At 45.0% G+C, this 27,967-nt stretch overlaps 1 protein-coding gene across 1 annotated transcript in view; it reads left to right on the top strand.

The window, feature by feature from the left end:
* Positions 1-4,075: 4,075 nt before the first annotated feature.
* The window catches only part of LOC148593928 (uncharacterized), a 42,371-nt gene continuing 18,479 nt past the window's right edge, over positions 4,076-27,967 (top strand). Inside the window, exons 1-3 of the mRNA XM_088529023.1 lie at positions 4,076-4,150; positions 6,641-6,785; positions 20,128-20,794. Of these exons, the coding sequence (XP_088385149.1) occupies positions 4,076-4,150; positions 6,641-6,785; positions 20,128-20,794 (887 nt within the window). The remainder of the gene's footprint in view (positions 4,151-6,640; positions 6,786-20,127; positions 20,795-27,967) is intronic.

Here is a 27,967-nt window from a genome sequence, read left to right as displayed (position 1 = left end):
ACTAGCTTAGCAAGGGTTTCCTTTAAGGTTCTGTTCATCCTTTCCACCTGACCCGAACTTTGAGGATTATAGGCACAATGCAATTTCCAGTTGGTTCCCAGTGCTCGGGCTAATTCCTGTGTAACCCTTGCCACAAAAGCTGGTCCATTATCAGACCCGATGCTCACCGGTATCCCATATCTGGGGATTATTTCTTCCAAAAGTTTTTTCGCTACCACCTGGGCTGTTTCTTGCTTAGTGGGAAAGGCCTCCACCCACCCTGAAAAGGTGTCTACTAATACCAACAGATATCTATATCCGTATTTACCTGGTTTTATTTCTGTAAAGTCTACTTCCCAATGCCTTCCAGGCTCACCACCCCTTTCCCTTATACCTTCATGTACCTTCCTGACCCTCGATGGTTTCATTTCCTGGCATGCTTGACATCCCTCTATTATCCCTCTTAATATTTTCCTCTGATCTTGGAATCTCAACCCGAACTTTTCTATTAACAGTCCCATTTTTCTTTCCCCCAAGTGTGTGGTACTGTGTAACTGTTGCACCATCTTCTGTCCCAACCGCTTAGGAATTAACATTCTTCCTTCTGTATCGTAATGTCCTTCTCCTGCACTTTGCTTTTCTGCGACCTTTTGAATCCACTCCCTCTCCTCTGGGGTGTATTCATCCTCTCCAATTTCCTCTTCTTCTCTTAAAGTGTTGTGAGTCAGGGCTAGTACCCTTTGTATTTGTCCTTCTAACGCAGCTCGCCGGGCTGCACTATCTGCAGCTGCATTCCCTCTACTTATCGTATCGGTTTTCTTCTGATGTCCTAAGGTATGCACAATTGCCACTGCTTTTGGTTTCTGCAAAGCTGACAGCAAGTGCAAAACCTCTTCTTTGTTTCGGATTTCTTTTCCTGCGGAGGTAAGAAATCCCCTTTCTCTGTATATTGCTCCGTGTATATGCACTGTCCCATATGCGTAGCGACTATCTGTATAAATCGTCACTCGCTCTCCTTCTGCCATTTCTAGTGCCTTAGCCAAGGCTATCAGTTCCGCTCTCTGAGCCGAAGTGCCGTCTGGTAAACGCTGGCTCCAAACTATTTCTCCCTTCTGATTTACCACTGCAGCTCCCGCCCTTCTTTTTCCTTGCTTGACCAAGCTACTTCCATCTGTAAACCACACTTTTCCCCCTTGCAGCGGCTCATCCTTCAAATCTTCCCGCACTGTCGCAGTTTCAGCTAACACCTCCTGACAATTATGCACAGGTGTTTCATATTCTGGGTTAGGTAGGAGAGTGGCTGGATTTAAAGTCGTTGGGGACGTATACATAATCCTTTCTGGGTTTAAAAGTAAGGCTTGGTAATGAGTCAGCCTAGCATTTGTTATCCATCTTTCAGGCGGTTGTTTGAGTAATGCCTCTACGTAATGGGGAGCTGTTACATACAGTTTTTGCCCAAACGTGAGTTTGTCTGCGTCCTTAACCATCATTGCCACGGCTGCAATGATTTTAAGGCACGAGGGCCACCCTGCGGCGACTGGGTCTAATTTCTTTGATAAGTACGCCACTATCCTTTTCCAAGGTCCTTGTTTTTGAGTTAGCACTCCCTTAGCAATTCCCGCTCTTTCGCTCACATATAAATGGAAATCCTTGGCTGGGTCCGGGAGTGCAAGTGCAGGGGCCTCTAGCAGGGCTAATCTCAGTTCCTCAAAAGATTTTCCCATAGCTTCTGTCCACTGCCAGTCCGGTTTCTCTCGACTCGCCTCATACAGAGGTTTCGCTTTCTCTGCAAATCCAGGTATCCACAAACGGCAGTATCCTACTGTCCCCAAGAATTCTCGAACCTCCCTTGGAGATCTGGGCTCCTGAATCCGAAGAACAGTCTCTTTCATGGCATCAGTTAGCCATCTCCTACCATCTCGTATCTTATATCCCAGATATGTTACTTCAGGACTACATAGCTGAGCTTTCTTAGCACTTACTCGGTATCCTAGTTTATTCAATTCTTGCAACAACTTCCTCGTACCTTCCTCGCACTCCTCTTTCGTTCTTGCTGCTAGCAGCAGATCATCCACATACTGAAGCAATTTCACACTAGGATTCTGTCTCCTGAATTCACTCAAATCTTCCTGCAGTATTTCATTAAACAAAGTTGGTGAATTTTTGAACCCTTGTGGTAATCGGGTCCAAGTTAACTGACCCTTATATCCGCTCTCGGGATCTTCCCATTCAAAAGCAAACATTTCCTGGCTCTGTTTTGTCAGGGGGATGGTAAAGAAGGCATCCTTTAAGTCTAAAACTGTATACCATCCCATATCTGGTGGCATCGTACTTAACAGAGTGTATGGATTCGGGACTGTAGGATGCACATCCTCCACTCTTTTATTAACTTCTCTCAGATCTTGAACTGGCCTGAAATCTCCTCCGGGCTTCTTTACTGGCAGTAGAGGAGTATTCCAAGGAGATTTGCATTTACGCAGAATGCCAGCTTCCAGTAACCTTTTAATGTGCTTCGCTATCCCTTGTCGAGCTTCAGGGGTCATTGGGTACTGTTTAACCCTAATCGGGTGAGCTCCTGGTTTTAATTCCACGACCAGAGGAGTTTTCCCTTTAACCTCTCCTACCCCTGAATTCTCTGCCCATACTTCTGGGAGTTCCCTCATCCATTTTTGAGTTTCTGGTCCAATTTCTTCCTTCCTCTCTTCATACAGTCTATATTCGTCCTCTAATCTAACAGTCAGGACCTGTATCGGTTGTCCTTCCCGGTCATTGATCTTTACCCCATCGTCCTCGAAATATATCCTTACCCCCAATTTAGTTAGGAGATCCCGGCCCATTAAGGGTACCGGACTCTCCGGTATATACAAAAATGAATGCGTGATTTGTCTATTAGCTACATCTACCTTCCTTTCTGATGTCCACCGATATACCTTACTCCCATTTACCCCTCGTACTCGAGCTTTCCTTGTCGATAGTTTCCCCGCTGCTTTATTTATTACTGAGTATTCAGCCCCTGTGTCTACCAGAAATTTTACACGTTTCCCTTCCATTTCTAATTCTACCCAAGACTCGGGGAAGGGTTCCGAGTCCCGGCCCCTTCAGTCACTATCTTCTTTTGCCACCAGTACTCTAGGTGGCCTCCTTTCTCCTTTTTCTGGACACTCATTTTTCCAGTGTCCTTTCTTTTTGCAAATTGCACATTGATCCTTTCCTAACCGTACCCCTGTTCCTCTGGGGGGTGGCGGTCCCCTTCTTTGCCTCTCTGATTTTTCTCCTGCTTCAAAAAATCTTCTAGCCATTTCCCTCTGGTGTTTCCAATCCTCCCTTCTTATTCTCTCCTGTTTTTCTTCTGGAGTCTCCCTGTTGTTGTACACTTTCTCTGCTACCTTTAAAAGATCCTGTAAGGTTTGCTCCCCCAACCTCTCAATCTTTTGTAATTTCCTTCTTATATCCGGGGCAGCTTGATTTACAAATGCCAAGATGACAGCTGCCCGATTCTCCTCCTTCATAGGATCTAAAGGAGTGAATTGTCTAAACGCCTCTAATATTCTCTCTAAGAAAGCGGCAGGGCTTTCCTCGGCTTCCTGCCTAACAGCATTTACTTTTGCTAAGTTAGTAGGTTTACGCGCCGCCGCCCGCAACCCAGCCATCAGCGTTTGCCGGTATGTTCGGAGACGCTCCCTACCTTCAGGTTGTTCAAAATCCCACGGTGGTCTTACCAATGGGAATCCTTCATCGATAAGGTTCTGCTGCCCGGTGGGTCTCCCGTCCTCTCCCGGCACCAACTTTCGCGCCTCGGTCAGGATCCTTTCACGCTCTTCGGTCGTAAACAGCACTTTTAAAAGCTGCTGACAGTCATCCCAGGTAGGGTTGTGCGTAAACAAGATGGATTCTAATAAATCAATTAACGCCCCCGGTTTCTCGGAAAAGGAGGGGTTTTGACTTTTCCAATTATACAAATCGCTAGAAGAGAATGGCCAGTATTGATACGTACGCTGTCCCTGTGGCCCAGTTGTTCCAATCGTTCTAACTGGGAAGGCATGGGTGGTACTTGATATTCCTTCTTCATCTTCTCTTTGATGAGATCGTGTCCTATATGCGGGACCCCTATCTTCCCTTCTCTCCCTTCTTTGATCACTACTACTCGCCTCCCTTTGTGCCTCGGGCAGAGGTACGTAAGGGAGGGGGTTATGCCTACTTTCTTCGTCTAATATTTCTGGATATAAGGTCGAATCTGGTAGTACTGCTTTTTTCCCTTCCTTTCTCACTACGTAAATATCAACTTTTCCGTCTTTTCTACCCTCCCCCAAAAGAGGTTTCAGCCATGGGGGTGGATACAGAACCAAATCCTCCCATGTGATTATATATGGAAATTGATCTGGGTGTCCTTCTGACCCAGGTCTCATTATTACCTCTTTTACTCTCCTTATTAATTCTAAATCAAAACTTCCCTCTCTCGGCCAGCCTACATCAAAACTTGGCCACTCACTTTTACAAAATGCCTCCCATCGGTTTTTATACACTTCTACAGACAAATTATGTGCCCGACGTTTAACATATCCAAAATGATTTAACATAAATGACAAAGGGGTGGATTTCCCTTGTCCCATTGTATCAAGCTCGTCGCTTAAAACCAAAGTTAATACAACTGCCAGTAAACCAGTAAGGGCGATTATTAACAGAATTCTCCCTTCCCACACCGGTCTCCTTTCGTTAAGGAGATACGGTGTTCCCAAACAACCTAACCAACCACCCTTCCTTCTCGTGGGAGTCTGAGGGACGTCTCCCTCAGACTCCAGCCGACTATCCTTCGGTGCGTCCACCTGGATTTCTGTCGGCTCACTCTCACCCCCTGAGGCCTCCCTTGACTTATTATCTTTCTCTATCTCTTTCTCCTCCCCTGCATTCGGATCCCGGACGAGCCCCCAAATGTTAGGTCCGGTATCCGAATTGACAGGGAGAGAGAGACAACCACCATAGATATATTGTCTTTTATTAATAGAAGAAAGATAATAAGTATTACCAGCTAGCTGGGGTCCGGGCTTTCCCACGCAGGGGTCACACCACGGACCCCGACCACTTCGAGCGTCCCTCTTTTATACCGTTCTTACCCAAGAGTGTTCCCCCTCCCGTTTTCCTGTTTTGCATTCTTGTTAATGTTATCTATTTTGCTGAATTAAAACATCTGGATAAGCAGCCCCCCTATCATCCTGATTGAGGGCAGGGCACCCTAACCCCGCCACCTATCAAGGGTCCAGACCTTGCCATGAGCAGGGCATCCTGACCCTGCCATCTATCAAGGGTTCTGCCCCTGCCATGAGCAAGACATCCGGACTCTGCCAGTTATCATGGGTCCTTGTGCTCTAAGACTCAGCTTATTCTACATTAGCTATTTAACCCCTACCTTCCCTGCTAATGCACCCTACAAGAGGGATCAGTCCGTCGACTGACCCAAGAGTTACGATGGATTCCTCCCTCCTCTTTTTCCTCCTGAGTTCACCTTTTATGCTTTTCTTTACATTCAGGTGGAGCTTGAGTGACTAGAGTCATACTTAATATTGTTATTGATTGGTGAAAAAGTTTCTCACTTTCATTTAAAGGTACAGTCAATTGAAAATCTAGAGCGCATACTCAGTGAGGAGTGGTCGTACCTCGGAGGCGGGTAACTTTTGGGATGGAGGTGTGTTTTGACATTATAATGAGCTTATAATGAGCAAAGTTCAAGCAAAGTTCATCTGAAAGGAGTGATTTGCCACCTTTGCTGGCTCAGCACCAGACTTGTTATCGTATATCTCCCATTAGACAGCTACTATGCAGCTTATCAGCGGCCCAGCACAGGGAGTACAACAGAGTTTGGCCGCGGTGTCTTCACTCCGCTCCATCCTCCATTACTCCCCTTTGCAGCTGTGAAGAGGGCAGATTGTGTTGCCTAGGGAACCATGGAGGAGCAGAGTCGGTACCAACCATCCTGGAAGTGGCAACTGTGTAGCACCCCAAGCAGGCCTCTGTAATACCAAAACTTCTGTTAGGCCTTAGTTTTTCTCTCAGTTCCCACTTTCAAACAGTTATTCCACAGGGATCGGACCGATGGTCAATAGACTGTGAGTGAATCCGATACTGCCAGAGTTGGGCTTATAGTTACCACAGGATTTGGTAGCCCTATTAAGAGATGAGTCCAGCCACCCCCAGTCCCTCTAACCTTTGAGGATCGGCTGAAATGCAAGGGGATTCATCTCTTACCAAATTTGCCCCTCCCCCCGCCCATCAAACTGCAACATTTTCAATTGGCGTAGTCGGCAGGATGTTGATAAAGGAATTCCTATGGAGACAGAAATGTGGCCCCTCAGAAGGTGGGGAAGATTGGACCAGAGATAATTGGTCAGATCCTGAAAAGGTTTTGCAAAGAATGGAGGAATGCCGTGCTAAGTTTAAGGACGGCAAAGGCAAGGGTGTTATTTGTGCTATTCTGGGCGGTTGCTTAATTCAGGTGCAGAAGGACTATAAAATAATTGAGAAATTGAAAACAGATTATCAAAGTAGGAATTCAGAAATTCACTGCTTGTTGTATGAATTGGAGAAGGAAAAGAGATGTATCCAATCATTGGAACAGCCAATTGAAACAATGCTGATGCAGGCACCCCGACCCCCTTATGTGCGACAGATCAAGAAGTTAATTGCTAACACTGAGGCTGCGGACTGGGACAGAGACATATGGGGAGATTCAGATAAGGAGATAGAAGAAGAATCCTCAGAACCAGTGGATGTTCGGCCGCTGATCAAGACCAAAAAATTGGAAGGACCCCAAGGTTGGAATCCCCACACTACAATTTGGACTGCTTCTTATTCAGGTTCAGAATTAGGAGAACTGCAGACTAAATTTTCAAGAAAGCCTGGAGAAACCGAAACCAAACATTTGTGGAGACTTTCCCTTTCAGGTGGTGACAGAATATTTTTAGACAGAGAAGAATCATTAGGTTTCTGGGGACCAGGAATGTTTCTAGATGAGGGGTTCCCAGATGATAATCGATCTATTACTGCTCGAGTTGCTTACTGGGCAGGGGGAATAGACCCCAGAGAAAGAGGCGAGCCACTAATAATCAAAGTTAGGGGACTGTCTGGCTTATCAGAGGCAATGCAGAAAGCTGCTTGTATTCAGGCAATGTATGACCGAGGATGTTTTGATGTTCTGTTACTGGCTCCAGTAGACCCAGTCCATCTAAGGCCTCTCACTAAGGGTCTGCCTGACACAGCAAAGATGCATATGCAAAATTTGAAGGAAAGGATCATTAGGGCCTGAGAGCATAATGATCAGAACCCCCATGCCCCCCTTTACACGTCCCTACTTGGGCAGATCTGTTACATGACATGGTGAGTCATGGACGAGAGATGGCATGGTCACACCTTGAACCTCTGCCAGAACAATTAGGGAGAGGTAGGGAGGTGTTTCACACAACAAAATTGGAGGGTCAGCTGTACCCAAAATGTAAACAAGAACCCTTTCAGGATCCACCAGGATCTGTAAATCAAATTTACAACCCTCTGCACAATTATTTATGGTTACAAGCATTAGCTTTAGGAGCGCCCCGCTCTATGCTGCATGGGCAATCCACTGACTGGATCAAGAAATTGGTTGCAATCCTGGAACATAAAGTGACTGAACCTCCTCCTTCAAGCAGGCAGGAGAAAAACTCCCCCTCTGCCCCCTCCTCCGACAGAGCAAACAATCCATTTGCACCTCTAAGCAGAGAGTTTAGGAGATAAAAAAACTAAACAATGTGGATTGGGACTCGGGCAGCCCAACCCGCATGGTACGTATTTTTCAATGGTCCAAGAACAAAGAATCCTATATAGCAATTCCAGTGGGTCCTCAAAAATTTAGTCTAGAATTTTTGATTGATACTGGAGCACAGATTAGTGTCCTGAACAAGTTGCAAGCAGAATCATTAGAAAGTAAACCTTCTCAAAAATCTATTGTGATTAGTGGAGTTACAGGTGCTAAAAAAAAATGCCCACTTGCTAGGACACAATTATGGTGGCCTGGGGAAAAGAGGATGACAGCTGTGGATGTGGTACTAAGTTCACACCCAGGGAACATTCTAGGATATGATGTGCTTAGAAGAAAATGATGCTATCTGTCTGATGGTAGCATTTGGAATTTGGGAGGACAGAAAAAAGGGCTCCTCTCCTTGGTATAAGCAGTGAAAGAGGCAGAAAAACTATGAACTGCACAGGATATAATTTTTCGGGGGCCTTTTCCATTGCTAAGCCCTATCCTTAAAGGCACCCCCCCTCCCAAAGGTGTCACACAGAAGGGAAATATCTGCAAATGGTTCATCTCTTACCAAATTTGCACCCCCAACAAACTGCAACACCCATTTCCCACTGAAGGCAGCCACTTCAAGAATATGCACTTCTTTGTTTCCAACCATAAAATGCAAACGTGTCTTTATTCCATGGTTTCCTATGAAAAAAAATGAGAATGCAATGTCTCTATCCCACTGAACACTTGGTATTATTCATTCCTCTGTTGAAAGCACTATATCACTAATGGATTGAAAAACATATTTATTTTACCAACCGTGACAAGCAACAGGATATATTTTTTTTCTCTCTCTGAAATATTACGGATGCACAACAAGAGGAAAAGAGCCACAACATTTTGCTCAGGACGTTGCGAGAGAGCTCAGAGGCTGTGAGTATGCAATGCCATCGCTAGCCTGCCTTTAAAAATCTCATATTAACAGGGGAGCGCTGTAGGACAAATCCTAAAAACTTAGACCTTAACAAGGCAAAACAAATTGATGATGCAGGGCCAGCTGAATCAGTACTAACCAGGGATTTCATGACACACATAGAAGCTGTTGACACCTTGGTAGGACATGTTCCCACAATCCTACAAGTTCTGACGTTTCTCTGGTCATATTAACACCTCAACGCTGCTCTTCGGTTCCCCTTAGCTGTTCTCTTATGTTTTTCAGCCTTTTGGCTTTCGACAACTCTGACAACATTCTCTGTATCCCCTTTATTTCTCTACTCCTCCTATCACCCTTTCTTTCTTTGTAAATGCCACCTTCTTCAGCTGCTCCCTGCTGATCTCATGAGTCTGCAAGTAAATTTGTCCCTTTATGCTTCTCCTTCTTAAAGCTCCTATTTTTGGTACGCACCTAGTCCCTCACTTTTCTAACTGCCTTCGCAGATGAGCATTGCATGAATTGTGAGACTAATAAGATGCATTCACGTTTATCTTTGTCCCTTTCCATGCCAGTATAAACAGTCCCTGACATAGGATCAGAGCAAAGTTTAGAAAACCTTACTCCCCCTTTGGGACTAATCCTGCTAATCCTGTAGTGTTTTCTTATTGGTGTTCTTATGAGTATGGAATTAGAATTAGCAAGAGATGTCAGGGACAACAGGAAGAGCTTCTACAAACACATCAGCAGCAAGAGGAAGACTAGGGAAAATATAGACCCGCTGCTGAATGGAGTGGGTGCCTTGGTGACAGAGAAGGCAGAGTTACTAAATGCCTTCTTTGCGTCTGCCTTTACTGCTAAGGCTAGTTCCCATGAACTACAGAGCTCGGAGACAAGAGAGAAAACCAGGAGAGAGGAAGACTTTCCGCTGGTCGAGGAGGATTGGGTCAGGGATTATTTCAGCAAACTGGACACCCATAAATCTAAGGGCCCAGATGGGATGCACCTAAGAGTGCTGAGAGAACTGGCGGGGCTTATTGCTCAGCTGCTCTCCAGCATCTTTGAGAGGTCATGGAGAGTGGGGGAGGTGCCGGAGGACTGGAAGAAACCAGTGTCACTCCAGTCTTCAAAAGGGGCAAGAGGGAGGACCCAGGAAACTACAGGATGGTCAGCCTCACCTCCGTCCCTGGAAAGGTGAGGGAGCAGCTCATCCTAGAGACCATCTCTAGGCATGTCAAGGAGAAGAAGGTGATCAGGAGTAGTCAGCATGGATTCACTGAGGGAAAGTCATGTCTGACCAACCGGATAGCCTTCTACAATGGGGTGACTGGCTGAATGGACGATGGGAAAGCCATGCATGTTGTCTACCTTCAGCAAGGTAGACACAGTCTCCCATAACATCCTCATAGGAAAGCTCAGAAAGTATGGGTTAGATGAGTGGGACAGTGGGGTGGATTGAAAACTGGCTGGAAGGCAGAGCTCAGAGGGTGGTGATAAATGGGGCTGAGTTGGGTTGGAGGCCTGTGGCCAGTGGTATCCCGCAGGGGTCAGTACTGGGCCCAGTGCTATTCAACTTGTTCATCAATGACTTGGATGAGGGGACAGAATGCACCTTCAGCAAGTTTGCAGATGATACAAAGCTGGATGGAGTGGCTGACACACCAGAAGGCTGTGCTGCCATTCAGCAGAGCTAGACAGGTTGGAGAGTTGGGCAGAGAGGAACCTCATGAGGTTCAGCAAGGACAAGTGCAGGGTCCTGCACCTGGGCAGGAAAAACCCCAGGCACCAGGACAGATTAGGGGTTGACCTGCTAGAAAGCAGCTCTATGGAGAGGGATTTGGGAGTTCCAGTTGACAAGAAGTTAACCATGAAACAACAATGTGCCCTTGTGGCCAAGAAGGCCAATGGGATCCTGGCCTGCATCAGGAGTAGTGTGGCCAGCAGGTCAAAGATCCTGCCCCTCTGCTCGGCTCTGGTGAGGCCATACCTTGAGTACTGTGTGCAGTTCTCAGCTCCCCAGTATAAGAGGGATGTGGAACTTCCACAGAGGGTCTAGCGTAGAGCCACAAAGATGATTAAGGGACTGGAGCATCTATCTTATGAGGAAAGACTAATCGAGCTGGGCCTGTTTAGCCTGGAGAAGAGAAGACTGAGAGGAGATTCGATCAATATGTACACATACCTGAGGGGAGAATGTAGGGAGGATGGGGCCAAACTCTTCTCGGTGGTGGCCAGTGATAGGGCAAGGGGTAATGGGTACAAGTTGAAACACAGGAAGTTCCACCTCCATGTGAGGAAGAACAGCTTTCCTGTGAGGGTGACAGAGCCCTGGAACAGGCTGCCCAGAGAGGTTGTGGAGTCTCCTTCTCTGGAGATCTTCAAAACTCGCCTGGACGCCACCCTTTGCCACATGCTCTAGTTGTCCCTGCTTGAGCATGGGGGTTGGACTAGATGATCTCTAGAGGTCCCTTCCAACCTTAACCATTTTGTGTTTCTGTGTAAAATACCTTTAAGAAAAAGACTGGAGAGTGCCTCAAACCCAGAATGTCCTGTCATTTGGTAGGAAAACAAAGAGGGAAATGGTGATCTTATTTCCCTTATGCTGGAAAGGCAACTCAAGAGATGACTCTGCAACTTTTATACTCCCCCAAATGTATTTAAAAGAAAGAGAGGTGATCCTTGAAGGAAAGATTGCAGACAGCCATCTGCAGGAGGAAATTTTAACTTTGAACATGAAGAAGAAGGTTATGTTGCCCGTTCACCTGCTGTAATGGATGGGCACAGCCTTGGTCTGCACCCATGCTTGGTGTCCCAACTGAGCTGCACCTCTGGGGATGGGCTCAACTCGCACCCAGCCCTCCACAGACAACTGGCATATGCCATGACATGGACCCCCCACTTTGGGATCCTGCCTACGTCTGTAGAGGGATGCTGTGCTGAGAATCTGCACTGTGCTAGGAATCTGCACCACCTGCGCCTTGCTGATAATGTACTGGGGAGTGTTAGTGAGTTGTCCTTGGCCGGCTGGGAACGGGGAGCTATGTGGGAAAAGAGTAGTTAGCCGTTTCGGGTAAACAACTTTGCAGAGCTGGGAAAGAGCCTATGCGGCCGGGACATGGCAACCTCCCTAGCAACCAATCATGAGCTCAAGCCTTGCAATATGCATGAACCTAATTAAGTTGTGTATAAGAGTGCACACTGAATGTTCAATAAACGAGTCTTGTCAATGACCATATGGTGTCGCAGTCTCCCTTTCTCCTACAAATGGTGACCCCGACGTGATATAGCAAAGGACTGAATCCTCCCGGACTGAAAAGAAAAAAGGAGGACGCACCACGGTGGAGAAAGTAGGAGTTGGGTCCTCTGCAGCCAGGACGGTGCAAATCCGCCGAGCAAACGCTGGAAGGACGGCACCCCCGAAGATCATATAGATGGTTTCGGGCCATACGCGCCACCGGAGCCTGGAGAGCTGCAACAGCGCTGACGTCAGGAATGGATAGGCAAGTGGCGTATGAATTATTTACCCGTACCTTACAGCAATGTAATGTTCAGGGAATTGACTTAAAGAAAGAATTACCAGGATTATTAGCCTGGGGGTATGCGAAGAGTTGCTTTATTGTCCCACATACAGTGCATGAATTATCGGAGTGGCGAAAACTGGGTGATAAACTATGGGATGCAATGTTAGATGATGATAAGACAGCTAAAAAGCTAGGAAAACTGTGGAGGGTGGTACACAATACTCTACTACAACGGGTGGCAGAGAAAAAGGCCGCAGATCAGGCGATTGAAGCTCATAAGAAAAATTTGCAGTACCCGGAGAGGGGCTATCAGCCACGAGCTCCTTCCGTGACTAGAGTAATGCTACCTACGGCACCACCGCCACCTGAAACTAGCGCTGCCCCTCCAGAAGAGCCGCAGCAAAAGGAACAATCGGGGGACCCCCAGTCTTCAGCCTCAATAACGGACCCTTGGGAGGGCAGTGACGGGGATTTGATCAAAGAAAGAGTAAGGGAGAGAAAGGGCGCATGGCAAAATGTCGCGCAGCAGGCGCTGTTTTTAGTGCTGTCAGAACAAAAGGCCCCGTCATTTACGATGGTGAATGTTGCAGCTTGGAGCGGGTCAGGAATGCCAGACATCAACTTCATAGAAGCTGGAACTGACTTCGTTTATTAGCTTTTCATGCAGTACATTTATATGATTCTTAACAATTAGTGATGTAATTACACAGGCTCCTAATTGGTAGACAATGATCTAACTCAGACCCTTACAGCCCCCCTTACTTGTTTAGCTCATCCTTTTAGTTCAACAGCTCTTTTATTCCCTCTGACCTTGGTCTACTTTCTTATCTCCTAGTTAGCACTCCCTTTGTTCTTTCACTGAAACCTGAAGGCTGGAATTGAGCAGGCCTGCTGGGCAGCCATGTACGCGGCTCTCTAGCCATCCCTCTACAATTCCCCCTTTTTCTTTTGTACCAGCAAGGCCTGCTTAGTAGTACAGGACACTTCTTCCTCTCATGATGTTCTGCAGGCTCACACTTCCCACCGCTAGGGTACCAGCTGTTTGCCTGCTACATCTGATGTATGCAAGTTTGCTTCCAGCCAGGGTTTCACCCATTTTGCTGGCACCCACCTGGTTCCAGCATCTGTAATGATACAAGCATACCCTTTTTCCCAGGTTATCAAGTCCAAAGGTCCCATCCATTTTCCCATGTTCCAGTCTCTCAGCATCATCTTACACGGACCCGACTTTACTTCTGTCAGGGCTCCCTTTAGCCCAGCCCTGTGTTTGACCATCAGAGGGACTAGGCTGTCCTGGGATAATCTCAAAAATTTTAAAACATATTCTGCTCTTGCCAATTTTTCTGCAGGCATAATTCCCAATTCTCCTCTCTTTTTTTTTTTTTTTCTTTTTTTCCCCTTTTTTTCCCTTTTTTCTTTTTTTTTTCTTTTTTTTTTTCTTTTTTTTCTTTTTTTTTCTTTTTCTTTTTTTTTTCTTTTTTTTCTTTTCCTTTTTTTTCTCTCTTTTCTTTTTTTTTTCTTTTTTTTTTTTTTTTCTTATAGCTGGCATTTCAGCGTTTGGTTCATACGTTCCACTATGTCATGGTCCTCAGGATGCAATAGTATGGTGAAAAAACAATCTTTCAAATCGATTATTAAGATGTCCCAATCATTTTGAAAGGTTCACGATTTCCATTTCTATTTATGTTTGCATAGCTTCAATTTGGTTTCCTCCCCAGAAATTGCTTGGGATTTCTATATATTAAGGAGGCCCCCGCTCCAGTAGCATTGAGGCTTTTACAATTTGTAAGGACTGTTGCCGGTCCTTCCGTGCCAGTTGCACTGGAGCTTGGCCGTCGCTTCATTCTTGTTTCTCATGCTGAAGTACTTCCCTAGTCTCTTTCCAAGGATACAAGTCAGAGTACGGCTCCCAATCCTCCACTGGTTGGGGGGGTGGGACGCCATAGTCTGAGTTATTCCTGGCTTTCCCTCTTTCAAATTCTGTACTTTCCTGTTGTGCTTATTCAGCCCTCTCTGCTGATATATATATTACACAATAAAGATCTAAAGACCACACACACAAACAGCACAAACACAATTTCTGTCCAGTGGCACGACCTCACGTAGCTGTGCACTCCACTAGTGAGTTCCACTGTCTCAATTGCCTAATCCCATCCTCGTTGCCAATTAGGTTGCGAATGGGTTTGGGATTCGGCAATAATCACACAGAACAAAGTGGCTACGACTATTCAGGTGAAAGCACGTTAAAGAAGCAAAGTATGCCTAATTACTCATGAGGTAATACTTGTCGGCAGGACACTGAGACTGAACATTCTCTTGAGCTGGCAGATTAGAGGGTTGCTGACAGGCTCCTAACGCGGCGGGCGTCCCCGCAGAGACAACGTGGGTCTCGGTGCTAGGAGTCTCACCCCCCCGCTTTCTCTCTGCAATGTCTGTTTAAGCCCGGTGCATCCTGCCACGTAGGGCCAGTACGTGCCAGCAGGCAGACCAAGGAGGCGGACAAACTCCACCTTCAGTCACATAACCTTCCCTCCTGGGTGCGCAGGTGCGCATCCCAGTAAATTGTCGCAGTCATCAGTCTGAGGGTCCTGCCTTTCTCATCTCCCTCCCTCTCGGATGTTTTACCTTCAAATTAATTTAGAGGATGTTTGCAGTTAGGTTGGCTGCAAGCCCGGTCGAGCAGCCGCCTTCAGCTGCTTTTGGAGGAGGTCGGCTCTGAGCCTGGCTGGGCAGCCACCTCCATGCTCCTTATCTCTCAGCCTGGGCAGGCAAACATCTACTTTCTCAAGCTCTTGGATTCTATTTCGCACAATAGTTTTATGACTCTACAGATCATACGAATTTCCAGTTTTCGACCATACCTCGTGTCGGCATCAATATACAAAGGATACAACACATAATAGAGATGAACATAGCAAATAGAAACAATAGCCCTAATAACGGTTTCCGTCCTCACTTAAAGCATTACAGTTCTACAACCCCCACTTTTAAAAGATGAATCAAATTCCTCTGCACCTCCCTCCTGGCTGTTGTCAAGTCCTCAGCAACATAAGTCTCCTTGATCTCATTCGCCTTTTCTTCCCTGGCCCCCCTTCTCCTTTTTTCAAGGTGATCTAACAAGTCCTGGACCCAGCCGGGCCGTTCTTAGGCACGACGGGGTGGTCCGGGAGTGGGGGCACAGACAGTGCAGGTGCCACCGGCACAGATGAGGACACGGGCTGGGGGGGGTTGGCAATGGATCTCCAGACACCAGCGGTTTTCGGTGGCGTGGCGGTCCCGGTCCTGAAGTGCTCGCAAAGGCTTTTACAGGTACACTGCTCGCAGCTTCGGGAGGCTCACGATCTGGCAGTGGCCCTGTGATGTCCTTTGGGTGACGGTGGGGCTCAGAACCCCCTCGCTTCAGCTTGGGTCTTTGCAAGTGTCCCTTGTCTCTAGCCCATTTATACAGCTCATACAGCTTCTTTATGCTCACTGCTACCTCCCTCTTTGCTAATAAGTCCAGCAGCAATTGTACAGCAGCTTCTCGCTCCATTTTGTACGTACACCGGGGTCTCTGCTTCTAGCCCTTCCCTGACGACGTCTTTCCGTCCCGGGCCCCAGCTTCTTGCCCCCCAACGCCGTCTTTTCCGTGTGCGCAATCACGGCCGGCTTACCCGCTCCGGTCCCCGTCTTGGTCGGATCACTCGGCTGCACCCGTATGTCGTCCTCCGGAATCCCGCACCGTTGTGCCAGGTCCCTGTTCGGAATCGTGTCCCTGTTCGGAATCGTGTCCCTGTTCGGGATCTGGTCCCTGTTCGGAATCTGGTCCCTGTTCGGGCGCCACTTGTTGCAGCTTGGAGCGGGTCAGGAATGCCAGACATCAACTTCATAGAAGCTGGAACTGACTTCGTTTATTAGCTTTTCATGCAGTACATTTATATGATTCTTAACAATTAGTGATGTAATTACACAGGCTCCTAATTGGTAGACAATGATCTAACTCAGACCCTTACAGCCCCCCTTACTTGTTTAGCTCATCCTTTTAGTTCAACAGCTCTTTTATTCCCTCTGACCTTGGTCTACTTTCTTATCTCCTAGTTAGCACTCCCTTTGTTCTTTCACTGAAACCTGAAGGCTGGAATTGAGCAGGCCTGCTGGGCAGCCATGTACGCGGCTCTCTAGCCATCCCTCTACAGGTGAAGCAGGGATTGCGGGAGTCCTACCGAAATTTGGTGAATAGGCTCGTGCAATCCCTGGAGCAAGCTACTGATGAACAAGCTTTCTGCAAGCTTTCGATCTGGTGCAGAGAGAATGGGTTCAAAGCCGAGCCCCACCTAGTATTCAAATCCGATGTGAAAGCCAAAAGCAAAGTGGCCGTCAGAGCCACGGCAGCCTTTGCAAGCACTTCAGGACCGGGACCGCCACGCCACTGAAAACCGCTGGTGTTTGGAGATCCATCACAACCCCCTCGCCCGTGCCTGCCTCTGTGCCTGCACCTGCGGCGCCTACACTGTCTGTGCCCCTGCTTCCGCCCCCCCCCACCCCGTCGCGCCTGAAGAACGGCCTGGCTGGGTCCAGGACTTGTTAGATCGCCTTGAAAAAAAAAGGAGAAGGGGGGCTGGGGAAGAGAAGGCAAATGAGATCAAGGAAACTTATGTTGCTGAGGGCTTGACAACAGCCAAGGGGGAGGTGCAGAGGAATTTGATCTGTCTTTAAAAGTGGGGGTTGAAGAACTGTAATGCTTTAAGTGAGGACAGAAACCGTTATTAGGGCTGTTATTTCTGTTTGCTATGTTCGTCTGTATTATGTGTTGTGTCCTTTGTATATTGATGCCAACACGAGGTATGGTTGAAAGGAGGAAATTTGTATGATCTGTAGAGTCATAATGGGATCTTGAGAAAGATGTTTGCCTGCCCGGGAACTGCAAACATCCTCTAAACTAATTTGAAGGTCAAACACCTGAGAGGGAGGAAGATGAGAAAGGCAGGACCCTCAGACTGACAACTGGGACAATTTACTGACATGCGCACCTGCGCACCCAGGAGGGAAGGTTATGTGACTGAAGGCGGAGTTTGTCCGCCCCCCGGTCTGCCTGCTGGCACGTACTGGCCCTACGTGGCAGGATGCACCGGGCATAAACAGACAGTGCAGAGAGAAAGGAGGGGTGAGACTCCTAACACTGAGACCCACGTTGTCTCTGCGGGGACGCCTGCCGAGTTGGGAGTCTGTCAGCAACCCTCTAATCTGCCAACTCGAGAGAATGTTCAGTCTCAGTGTCCTGCCGACAAGTATTACCTCACGAGTAATTAGTCATACTTTGCTTCTTTAACGTGCTTTCACCTGAATAGCCGTAGCCACTTTGTTCTGTGTGATTATTGTCGAATCCCAAACCCATTCGCAACCTAATTGGCAGCGAGGATGGGATCAGGCAATTGAGACAGTGGAACTCACTAGTGGAGTGCACAGCTACGTGAGGTCGTGCCACTGGATGGAAATTGTGTTTGTGCTGTTTGTATCTGTGGTTTTTAGATCTTTATTGTGTAACATATATATCAGCAGAGAGGGCTGAATAAGCACAACAAGTAAGTCCAGAATTTGAAAACGGTAAAGTCAGGAATAACTCAGACTATGGCGTTCCCCCCCCCACCTCCCCCGCCCACCCACCCCACCGGTGGAGGACTGTGAGCTGTACTCTGACTTGTATCCTTGGACAGAGAGGAAACCAAATTGAAGCTATGCAAACATAAATAGAAATGGAAACAGAGAACCTTTCAAAATGATTCGGACATCTTAATAATCGATTTAAAAGATTGTTTTTTCACCATACTATTGCATCCTGAGGACCATGACATAGTGGAACATATTTCGGTTCAGTATCAAACAAGCCAGTGTTGTGGTATTGCTAAAATGTGATAAATTGCTCCAAGTGGGAACAACACAATTGGGTCAGACACTATTGGCCAGTTTACATTTCCCTAAAAATAGGCTGTGCCATAATCGCAGCATAAAATATAAATCAGTAAGTGAAGACTTTGTGCCTCATAATGATTGCCGTACTTCCCAAGATCTGTCTTAGATGGAAGGATTTTTTTTTTTTTTTGGATTTGGTCTTACAAATGCGATTATGGTTAAGTAAGCTAGCCTATCAAGTAGAAAAATTAGCTAATGCCACCGATACTAGTATACAGTTGCTCAATCATCAATTACAAGCCACATCAAAAATGACTCTTCAGTACCGGATGGCACTAGACTTGATGCTGTTATGCTAAAATGGACTTTGTGGCTACCTAAACCTCTCCAGTACCGACTGCAGCATTTACATCCCTAATGTTACACAGGACCTGGATATCCAATCAGAGAAGATGCGACAGGTGGCAAAAGACACCCATGAACTCTGAGAATCAATGAACACTAGCTGGCTGGCGAAGGTGTTTAGTTGGTTTGGATTTGGTATCACTGGTTGGATTCAGTTTGATAGAATATGTGGTGATGTTCATTGTGATGATAATTATCCTAAGTATAGCAATACCCTGTATAAAATCTACTATAATGAAAGCTATTAACGTAAAGATGATTCAGTTCACCGCTTATACCCCTTTACAGGTGGATGACCCAATTGATGTCCCAAGTACTAAGACTCTAATTTGAGACTAAATTTCAATATACAATGGTAACTGGAGTCACGGGGTGGATACAAAGTTTGTTATACTCAATTACTTACTATTGTAACTGCAATATTTTCTGTATATATATTCTTGTAGAACTAGACTCCCTTCCTTTTTTGTAACTTCCTCCGTCTAATGTACCAATGTGCAATCACTCGCCTACCTGCATCATGTTTAGGGCATGTAATATTAACACCTAAACAATTCCATGTGAAGCTTGAGTGACTATGGTCACAGGGTGGATAATGTGGAAGAAGTGTTTGTGGAAGAATTGTTTGAAAGCAGAAACTGGATGGGACCTTTTGGACTTGATAACCTGGGGAAAAGGGTATGCTTGTGTTGTTACAGATACTGGAACCAGATGGGTGCCAGAAAAATGGGTGAGACCTTGGCTGGAAGCAAACTTGCATACATCAGACATAGCAGACAAGCAGCTGGTACCCTAACTGTGGAAGGCGTGAGGCTGCGGAAGAACAACATGGGAGGAAGAAGTGTTACTGTCATTATTAGCTGTATATTGTGGCTTTTAGGAGGTAATGTTGCTTTTAACGCTATTATAGGAGCTGATGCTACTTTTAACGCTAATGGATATGTTATGCTTCTTAGGCGTATTGTTAATTATACCCAAATTAAGAGTTGTTGGCTTTGTGGGACAGCAGATCAATTTGATGCACTGGTGTTAGGTATTCCTCAAAGCAACTGGACAGACCTGAATCCATATAGCCTACTCAATACATCATATCAGTGCACACAGGAGAATGTCGCAATGGAAGGAATGCTCTGAGTTCCCAATACACTTCATGGACGTCTCCAACCCAATCTCGGTGTTTGCCCTCATCATGCAGTGGCAAAAGAAAAAAGGGGGAGAAGACTACCTTGCGCGCTGGAATGTAGAAATGTTTCGTACTGTACTGATTCTAGTGTTGTGCACATGCTGGGGTAGAGCCATATGGGTACCTGCTCAACCAAAACAAAATATATGGGTCACCCTTAGACTGGGCAGGACTTAGACTGCCCCTCAGACTGGGCAGGAGGCCATATGCTTGGCCCTAGCTTCACCCGGAAACCCTTTCTCCACATGCTTAGTGGGAGTACCTTTAGATGCTTGGCCCTGCCCTAAGAAAGTTCACAATTGTCAAAGCAACAATTCACGTAATTACGTGGATAGTTGGGATACGATCGTACCGCATTTTCCACGCGCTCCCTTAGAACCCCAAGAGTTAGAATTATTGGGGTCAATCAAGGCTGATGCATGCCTACGGTTCAATTGGACAAGTGTGTACCGGGGAACAGGTTGGAACCAATCATTACCTGTGTCAGTCAATGCCACATGGGGTAACAATACCGTTTGGTGTAACAAAACCTCGGAGAACGTATCCAAGTCATCCAACACACCGATTGCCTTACCACCAGGAGTATTTTTAATATGCGGGGACAGGGCGTGGGCAGGAATTCCTTCCAAAATAGAGGGAGGCCCGTGCACGCTTGGGCGGCTAACGCTACTCACGCCAAACACATCAATGATACTAGAACAGCACCGTAAGAGCCATAGAATAAAAAGAATGACACACGCGTTTCAAGGTGACTGTGATGATAACGCCGATTTTTGGTCCCGCGAAAGAACATTTGTAGCATCCTTTCTCGCCCCGAGGGTAGCGGCAGCAAAAGCGCTGGCGACATTAAGAAAATTAGGATGTTGGCTGGCAAAACAAACAAATGCCACGTCACTAGCTCTCTCAGGGCTGTTAACAGATGTTGATTCGGTTCGTCATGCTACCTTGCAGAATCGAGCTGCTATTGATTTCCTGTTGCTAGCACATGGTCATGGGTGTGAGGAACTGGAAGGGATGTGCTGTATGAACCTTTCTGATCATTCAAATTCCATACATAAGCAGTTGGAGACATTGCGCGACTTAACTACACACTTGCAAACAGATACAGGATTCGGCCTTGATAATTGGTTAAAAGGTCTTGGCTTGGGCCCATGGCTAACCTCAGCTGTGCAACATTTAATTACCATAGGGATCGTGCTTATTATGATTATACTCTTTGTACCATGTATCTTTAAATGCTTGCAAAATATGCTTACGCGAATAGTCAACCATGAATGGAATGCAAGTTTGATAGCCCAAAAAAAAAAAAAAAAAAAAAAAACAAAAAAACGGGGGAAGTGTGGAGAGTATTGTGCAAACCTGGCTAATGGAGAAAGGACATAGCCAGATGGAGTTAGTGCACAGGGCCTGAGTGAGGCAGAGGTAAAGTAGAGGACAGTGTGTTCTTGAGACAGGGAAGCTACTGCAGCTACACAAAATAAGAACCAGCTAGATTGCGGTTTTAGAATGGATCTTCTCAGTTCAACCGTGCAAGAGTGTGACCCCTCGGTTGGAAGCGGTGGCTCACATGGTCTGCCGTGAGAGAACTCAGGTGCTGGCAGTCTCGGGGGGTCACAGGTACAACATGCAGTGCTTACTTTGAAGAAATGTGCTGTATGGACCTACAAGACCACTCTAAGGCAATCCACCAGCAAATCCAACAGCTGATGGAACACACCCAGGAGATACAGAAAGACGTGGGCTTCTTTGGGCTGGATGGGTTAACTGATTTATTGGGTATCGGTGGGTGACTGAAATCCTCGCTTAAGACAGGACTGATGCTTTTGATTGTTATGCTTTTTGTCCTATGCTTATTCAGCTGTGCCTTCGCGTGCTTAAGGCGAATGCTATCCTTACATACTCATAAAGCCTGGTTGTTGCAAAAGAAAAAAGGAGGACTTATAGAGGAATAGCTTGGAGATCGAGGACACCTTACAGCTCCAGGCGGTTGGTAAAACCTTGGCGTTGAAATGATCAAGAGTCCTTGAACTGCCCATCAGCAGATCAATAGACAACGAAAGCTGCTCAGCAGGACGTCGGACTCTCGACTGGAAAGACCTTGCAGGCCAACACGGACTTGGGAATGGGTGCATGTATTAGTAAATCACGGCTAATATTACTAGTTGTTTTATTGTTTATGCCTTGTAGTTTTTGGCTGTGCTTTTGCATGTATTAGACATAAAGTATTCTCACTTACCAGCAAGGCTTGGTTAGTGCAAAAGAAAAAAGGGGGAATTGTAGAGGGATGCTGTGCTGAGAATCTGCACTGTGCTAGGAATCTGCACCACCTGCGCCTTGCTGATAATGTACTGGGGAGTGTTAGTGAGTTGTCCTTGGCCGGCTGGGAACGGGGAGCTATGTGGGAAAAGAGTAGTTAGCCGTTTCGGGTAAACAACTTTGCAGAGCTGGGAAAGAGCCTATGCGGCCGGGACATGGCAACCTCCCTAGCAACCAATCATGAGCTCAAGCCTTGCAATATGCATGAACCTAATTAAGTTGTGTATAAGAGTGCACACTGAATGTTCAATAAACGAGTCTTGTCGATGACCATATGGTGTCGCAGTCTCCCTTTCTCCTACATACGTCAAAGTTGTGTGCTGCAGCTGCAGTTGTTTTGAAAATCTGGCCCATAAATAATGTGGGAATACACACCTCTTGTGTTTTCACTAGGAAAACAAGTTAAATTAAAGCACTCACTTTTAGAATACCATTTTCTCTGCATTCCTTATCAATTTAGCAAAGAGAATTAGGTTCTTCCTGAGAAAGCAGGTACTTTAGGTTGGTGATTTATTCAACATGGTCTAGCATATGAGTTGAAGCACTTCGTAATATGGTCTGAGGTGAGGGGAATGCTTCCTCCCATAACTTCCATTCCACCAATTTTCTTGTGCCACTGCTGATAAAATACTTGACCTCTTTGTCTTAATTTATTGGCTATAAATCTGATGTATTCTTTTTCATTTAGGAAGTATGTTGTCTTCCTAAAACAACAGTAATAGATATTGCGCTAGCACAGTATCTTAAGTAGAGAATAAGTTCTCTTAAGTATTAGAAGATCTATGTCCTCTTCTACAACCTCTTATTTGCATATAAGCATATTTGCATATATACATGCAGAGGTGAACGCTGTGATGCTGGTGGAAGAAAGGAAATCCCAATGTTAATCAGTTACCAAGAACAACTGTTATCAGATAATTAAATATATTGAGCATATAGAGGCTTTATATAATCATATCAATCAACCTATCCTTGGTCATGCATTTTCTTTAAATCCTTCATGGTTAAAATCATACTGGAATTCCTGGAGGATACATGCAAATTGAGATTTAATTTCTGCTATTGGCTAGCTAGATGAATGATTCATCATTTGCACCTGCAAGCATTTAGGGACTTCTGAAGGTGTGTTTCCACCTAAAAATGTGTCTAGCTAGGCATGTTTATAGCAGGTGAGGGCCTGACCTCAAGGATAATAGCACAGTCATTTTATTTTTTGGTGCTCTTTGGGTGAAATTTTCAGAAAGAATAGTGTAAAATAGTCAAAAATTTAGCAAGAGCCTAACATACTGTTTTGCAAACTTTTGAATGCACCAGGAAGGGCCTAAAATAGCTTATGACAGCACTGATGTAATAACTTTTATCCCAATTCAGGGACATGTCTGTAATAATTCTACACAATTTCCTTCAAGTTCCAGCCCAATATTAACTCAACCATTTGAAAGTGAAGCAAAACTCAGCATTGTCCAGCTGTCATAGTGTGAAAGGCTCAATGGAGAAAACAAGAAAGGACAATGTTTCTTACACAAATAGCCACAAAAACTCAATAATAAGAAGAGATGAACAGATGGAGAGAGCGGCAAACAAGTAAGCCAAAACAAACAAACAAACAAACAAACAAACCCTCTCCACAGCACGTTACAGTCTAGGCTTCAAGCATTCTGAAAACATGCACGAGAAAAAGACCTGTAGAACATTTTTGTTTTGGCTGTCCCACAAACACACACTTCTGCAGAGTTACAGACTCTTTCCTAACTGTGATACACTTGCAGCAGATCTACTGTGCCTTCTTTTTGAGTCATGCAAAAAGAAAAAAAAAGTGCAGAATAAGCAAAATTAGTGTGTGATACAGCAAACAACAGTTCCTCTAGAGTCCTGGGGTTAACCACAGAATAATAATAAAAATGAGAAGTAGTAGGAAAAACAGTTACACACCTAGAGTTGTTTAACGAACAAAAATGGAGATCACCAACGTCAGGCTTGAATGTGAAAGGTCAAATGTGCAATGATGCACAAAAATCTTGCAGCCAGTAGCCTGCCTGATCTATCGATGTCTCACTTAGCATAGCTGAGAGTGAATCAGTCTTGGAGCACATGGTCGTCTCCAAACAGTTGCACAATTCCCCTCCTGCAAATATCAAAGTCACATATACACAATCTTTTTTACTGAGTACATATGCTTATACATGCAATGTATTCCTGACTCTTAAAATCAACAAAGTGATCAGCCTGTGTTTAATGGCTCAAGTTCTTGCCTAGGAAAGTAACAGGAACATAAAACTTGGGCTATCACCTGGTTTCTCGTCATTACAGGCAACCTCACAACAACCCGTCCCAATCTGCCACAAGCCCAGAACCACTTTGCTGTGACATTTATTTATTTATTTATTTATTTATTTGGTATAAAACAATGAAGAGAGACTGAATCAGAGGAAAAGAACAGGGGAGATCAAGGCACCTCTAGTAGCCTGTCTCCACCATTTCAGGAATTTTTTATGTGAGAATGCAGAGGCGATCAGACAGTTATTGCCATTGATCAACAGAATGAATTGGTTGGAAATTTGAAAGAGCTTGAGTGTTGCAAGCAATAAACGTACCATAATAAAAGCTGCAATGCACTGCACAAGAAAATTTCTACCCTGTTTGAATACAAATTCTTTTTGGTTCCTTCTGCTAGTTTATTCCCTAATATGCAGCAGTGTGCAATCATGATGCAGAGGTGGCCTGATGAAGTCCTCTGAGTCATCTTTGCAAAGATAAGACAAAGCTTTCTTCACTAACAACTCCTTGCTAACATGGGGCCTGTCTCCAAAAAGGCTGTGCATAGCTCCTACTTAGTGTTTTGTTTAAAAACAAGAAAAAAATGAGCTGTTTTACTCCATCATACAATCATATTAGTTCCTCAAATCTTTATGTGCAAAATTAAGAGCAACAGGAGAGCAACTGATTTGTACACATGCCAAGTGTATCTATCTGCACACCTGCATATGTAAGCCTAACTGGTTGGTCTGCAAGTTCCTGGTCTGCACAGGCATTTGTGAGTATTCCTGTGTATCACCACCATGTTGATTTACTAGCTTGAACAACAAAGTTGAGTTAAGAGAGCAAGTTCTGCCCTATGGTAAGACAGTTTTACAATGCTCTAGTAGTACATCAAAGATTCACTGCTGGCCTGAAAGGGTAAATAAAGTAGGAACTAGCTGTTGAGTGCATGGGCATGTAAATCTGCAGAGGCTCATGGGGAAGAGTTTCGCAGGTCTATGACTCCTGCCTCGGAGATGTGCCTGCAAGCTGTGGGAAGCAGCTGAACAACGACTTCTGCCATCTAAGCTCTGACGCTGCCTGAAAAACTGTTTTGACTGCTGTTTGCCATTCAGTCCCGCCTAAGTCTTGGGCCCAGACAACTTAGTGAGGTTTGCTTATGATTATGGACTAGAAGTCAAGCAGCCATGGCCTCCATAACCACAACAGCCCTGCCAGGGACCCCAGGATGTTCAATGGATCAAGCAAAGGAAGGAGGACATAGATAATTCACAACTATCCTTCTCTCCATAAAGCAGAGCTCAGCTGACCCAAACACATAGCCAAGAGATGATAAACACTAGAAGGTGCTTAGCTTTATTGTATTTGAATCTTGTGTTATTTTGAGGTTATGCCAAATAAGTTTGTCAATCCCACAAAAAACAAACACCCCCTCCCAAAAAAAAAAAAAAAACACTCTGGATTGAAGATTTTGCTATTGCATTTGTGAAAGGAGTCCTACATGCTGTTTTGTTAGAAAATGAAGCTCAGTTTATGGCCATATGATTAAAACAGCCTCTTTCCTGACTCCTAAAAAATATAAAAACCCATGGTCTCACTTACAAAAGCAACAGTCAAACCCTGGGATTTGCTCCAGTATATCAAAACACTTAGCACCGTTAACCATTTCCTGGGATAATCAACTCAGACAGTAGAGGATTGGGCAAATGAGTGAAATGCAGCAAAGGATTTTTATTTCTTATATCTGAAATCTGTTGCAGAAGTGTATAAGGAACAGTTGCAGGGGCAGTTCAGCCATAACAAAAGCTGGAGAAACCAGAAGAATGGGCAGACTGATCAGACATGGAGGAGGCCAGAGGAACATCAAACACATTAAACATTATTTGGAAGTTTCTTACAAAGGTTTGTCTCCAGGCTATGCACCAGCAGTTATTTTTCATTATCATTACTGACCTCGAAACATTTTCCAAATTCCACTATGAGGGCAAAATGTTGCTATTTCTCTTGCTGCAATCTTGAGAAGCATGCAATGAAGGCTTCCTTCCCTTCAGTGTGTTATCGTTAATGGCCTGATTCTATGTGGTGCTGAGTGACCTCCACTCCCATTGAGGCTCTGCAGCACTCAGTAGCATTCACAAGGGGACTTTTTTTTTTTCCCTCAAGGTATTAAAAGAAAATTCAGTAAAATCCATAACTATTAAACTAAAAAGAAAGGAGAAGGAAGAGCAGAGAAAGTCTCATAGCTACAATGCATAGACCCACTGTAATGCCAAGCGCTTTATCTTAGAGTGGCCCCGGTTTCCCTTTCATGGGAGGACTGACTCTGAACTGCACTCAGACACCTCTGCCCACCAGTGCATGGGTTGCTTCGGAGAACAAGGAGCCGTTCCTTCACCATGGCTTCATCCTTTACCATGCTGTGCCATTGTGAAACATCAAGAAAACATCAAGAGGACTGAATCTAATAAAAGTTGTGTTGTTAATGGGGGAAAAAAAAGTGCTCTTTCTGAAAAAAATGCATATTAAACCTGTGCTGTTTAATCTGATTCAGCTGAACTTGGGCTGGCATGGGCAGTCCAAAGCTCCACGCAGTGTGGGAGTTAATGCCATTATGAAATAATTAATAACACTCTAATCTCCACCCCAACACCTCTGCGGGGGATGAATGGGAGCCAGGCCATAATCATCTCGAGTACCAGCTCCCTGCAGCGCTGCTCCTGCCAAGTCAGTGCGTTCCAATGTGAAAAATGGGTGCTGAAATGCTTATGTCATATCAGCATTTGTAGGTGTTAGTGTAGGAGTTCTTCCTGAAATAAAACAAAAGCAAAGAACGCTTTGAAAAGGCACAAAGTTACATGGGGAGATCTTGTCTTAAGTGTTTGTGTTTCAGTTGCGAGTGAGAAAATCTCAGCTTTGTATTTATCCTTCTCTATCTTCTGATTATTCTGTCCCTGTCACCATGCACTAGTCAATGTGCTTTTCTCTACCCTTCAGCCAGCTGAATTTCCTAACTTATCTATAAAAGTTTTAACTATATCAAATCCATGGAGCTGTTCGCATCAGGCTAGTTAGACTAAATGCATTTCCTGCAAAGGAAAAACAGCAGAGGTGTTTGTTGTGCAAGTAACATTAGCAGAGTAAGTAAGTAATAGAGCCCCACACTGCATACAAATTCATGAAGTTTTCTTTAAAAAAAAGGAGAATTTATGGTTTTCATGAAGAAGTAATTAATATTGTATCTTTTTTTTTTAAGAAAACTGATTCTTGTATTCTCTTTTGGGGGTCTTTTTTACATACAGGTTAGCTATCCATATATCACAGAGAAGCTATGTATCTATTTAAGAGTATAAATTATTCATATGTTACATATATATATTATTTAATCAGAAAGCCTTTCATTTAAGAACTATAACAGGATGAAAAGGCAGAAAAAATGCATCAAGAGATTATGTTTCTTTAAACATATTCATGTTGGTGAAATTCCGTACAACTGCTCCATATTCAAACACTGTCAAAAGACTTTAGGCTATGCAATAGATTTTGTGGACTGCAGTTAAAAAGGTTCTGAAATTGCTTAAGTGTAAAAATATAATTTTACAGACACATGCGCACATGTTCTAAGTTAGAAAGAGAGTTTGCATCTGAAATTTAAACAAGATCTTTCATACCTTAGTGCCACTTGATCTGGGAAGTTGTAGGTCTACTTTTCTCAGGACCTAGCTATC

Source organism: Tinamus guttatus, unplaced genomic scaffold (genome assembly GCF_059628265.1).
Source record: "Tinamus guttatus ecotype Peru unplaced genomic scaffold, ASM5962826v1 Tinamus_guttatus_pri_ptg000322l, whole genome shotgun sequence".
Lineage (NCBI taxonomy): Eukaryota > Metazoa > Chordata > Aves > Tinamiformes > Tinamidae > Tinamus > Tinamus guttatus.
Note: the sequence above shows the minus strand (reverse complement) of the source record. Positions and strands in the feature narration are given on the sequence as shown.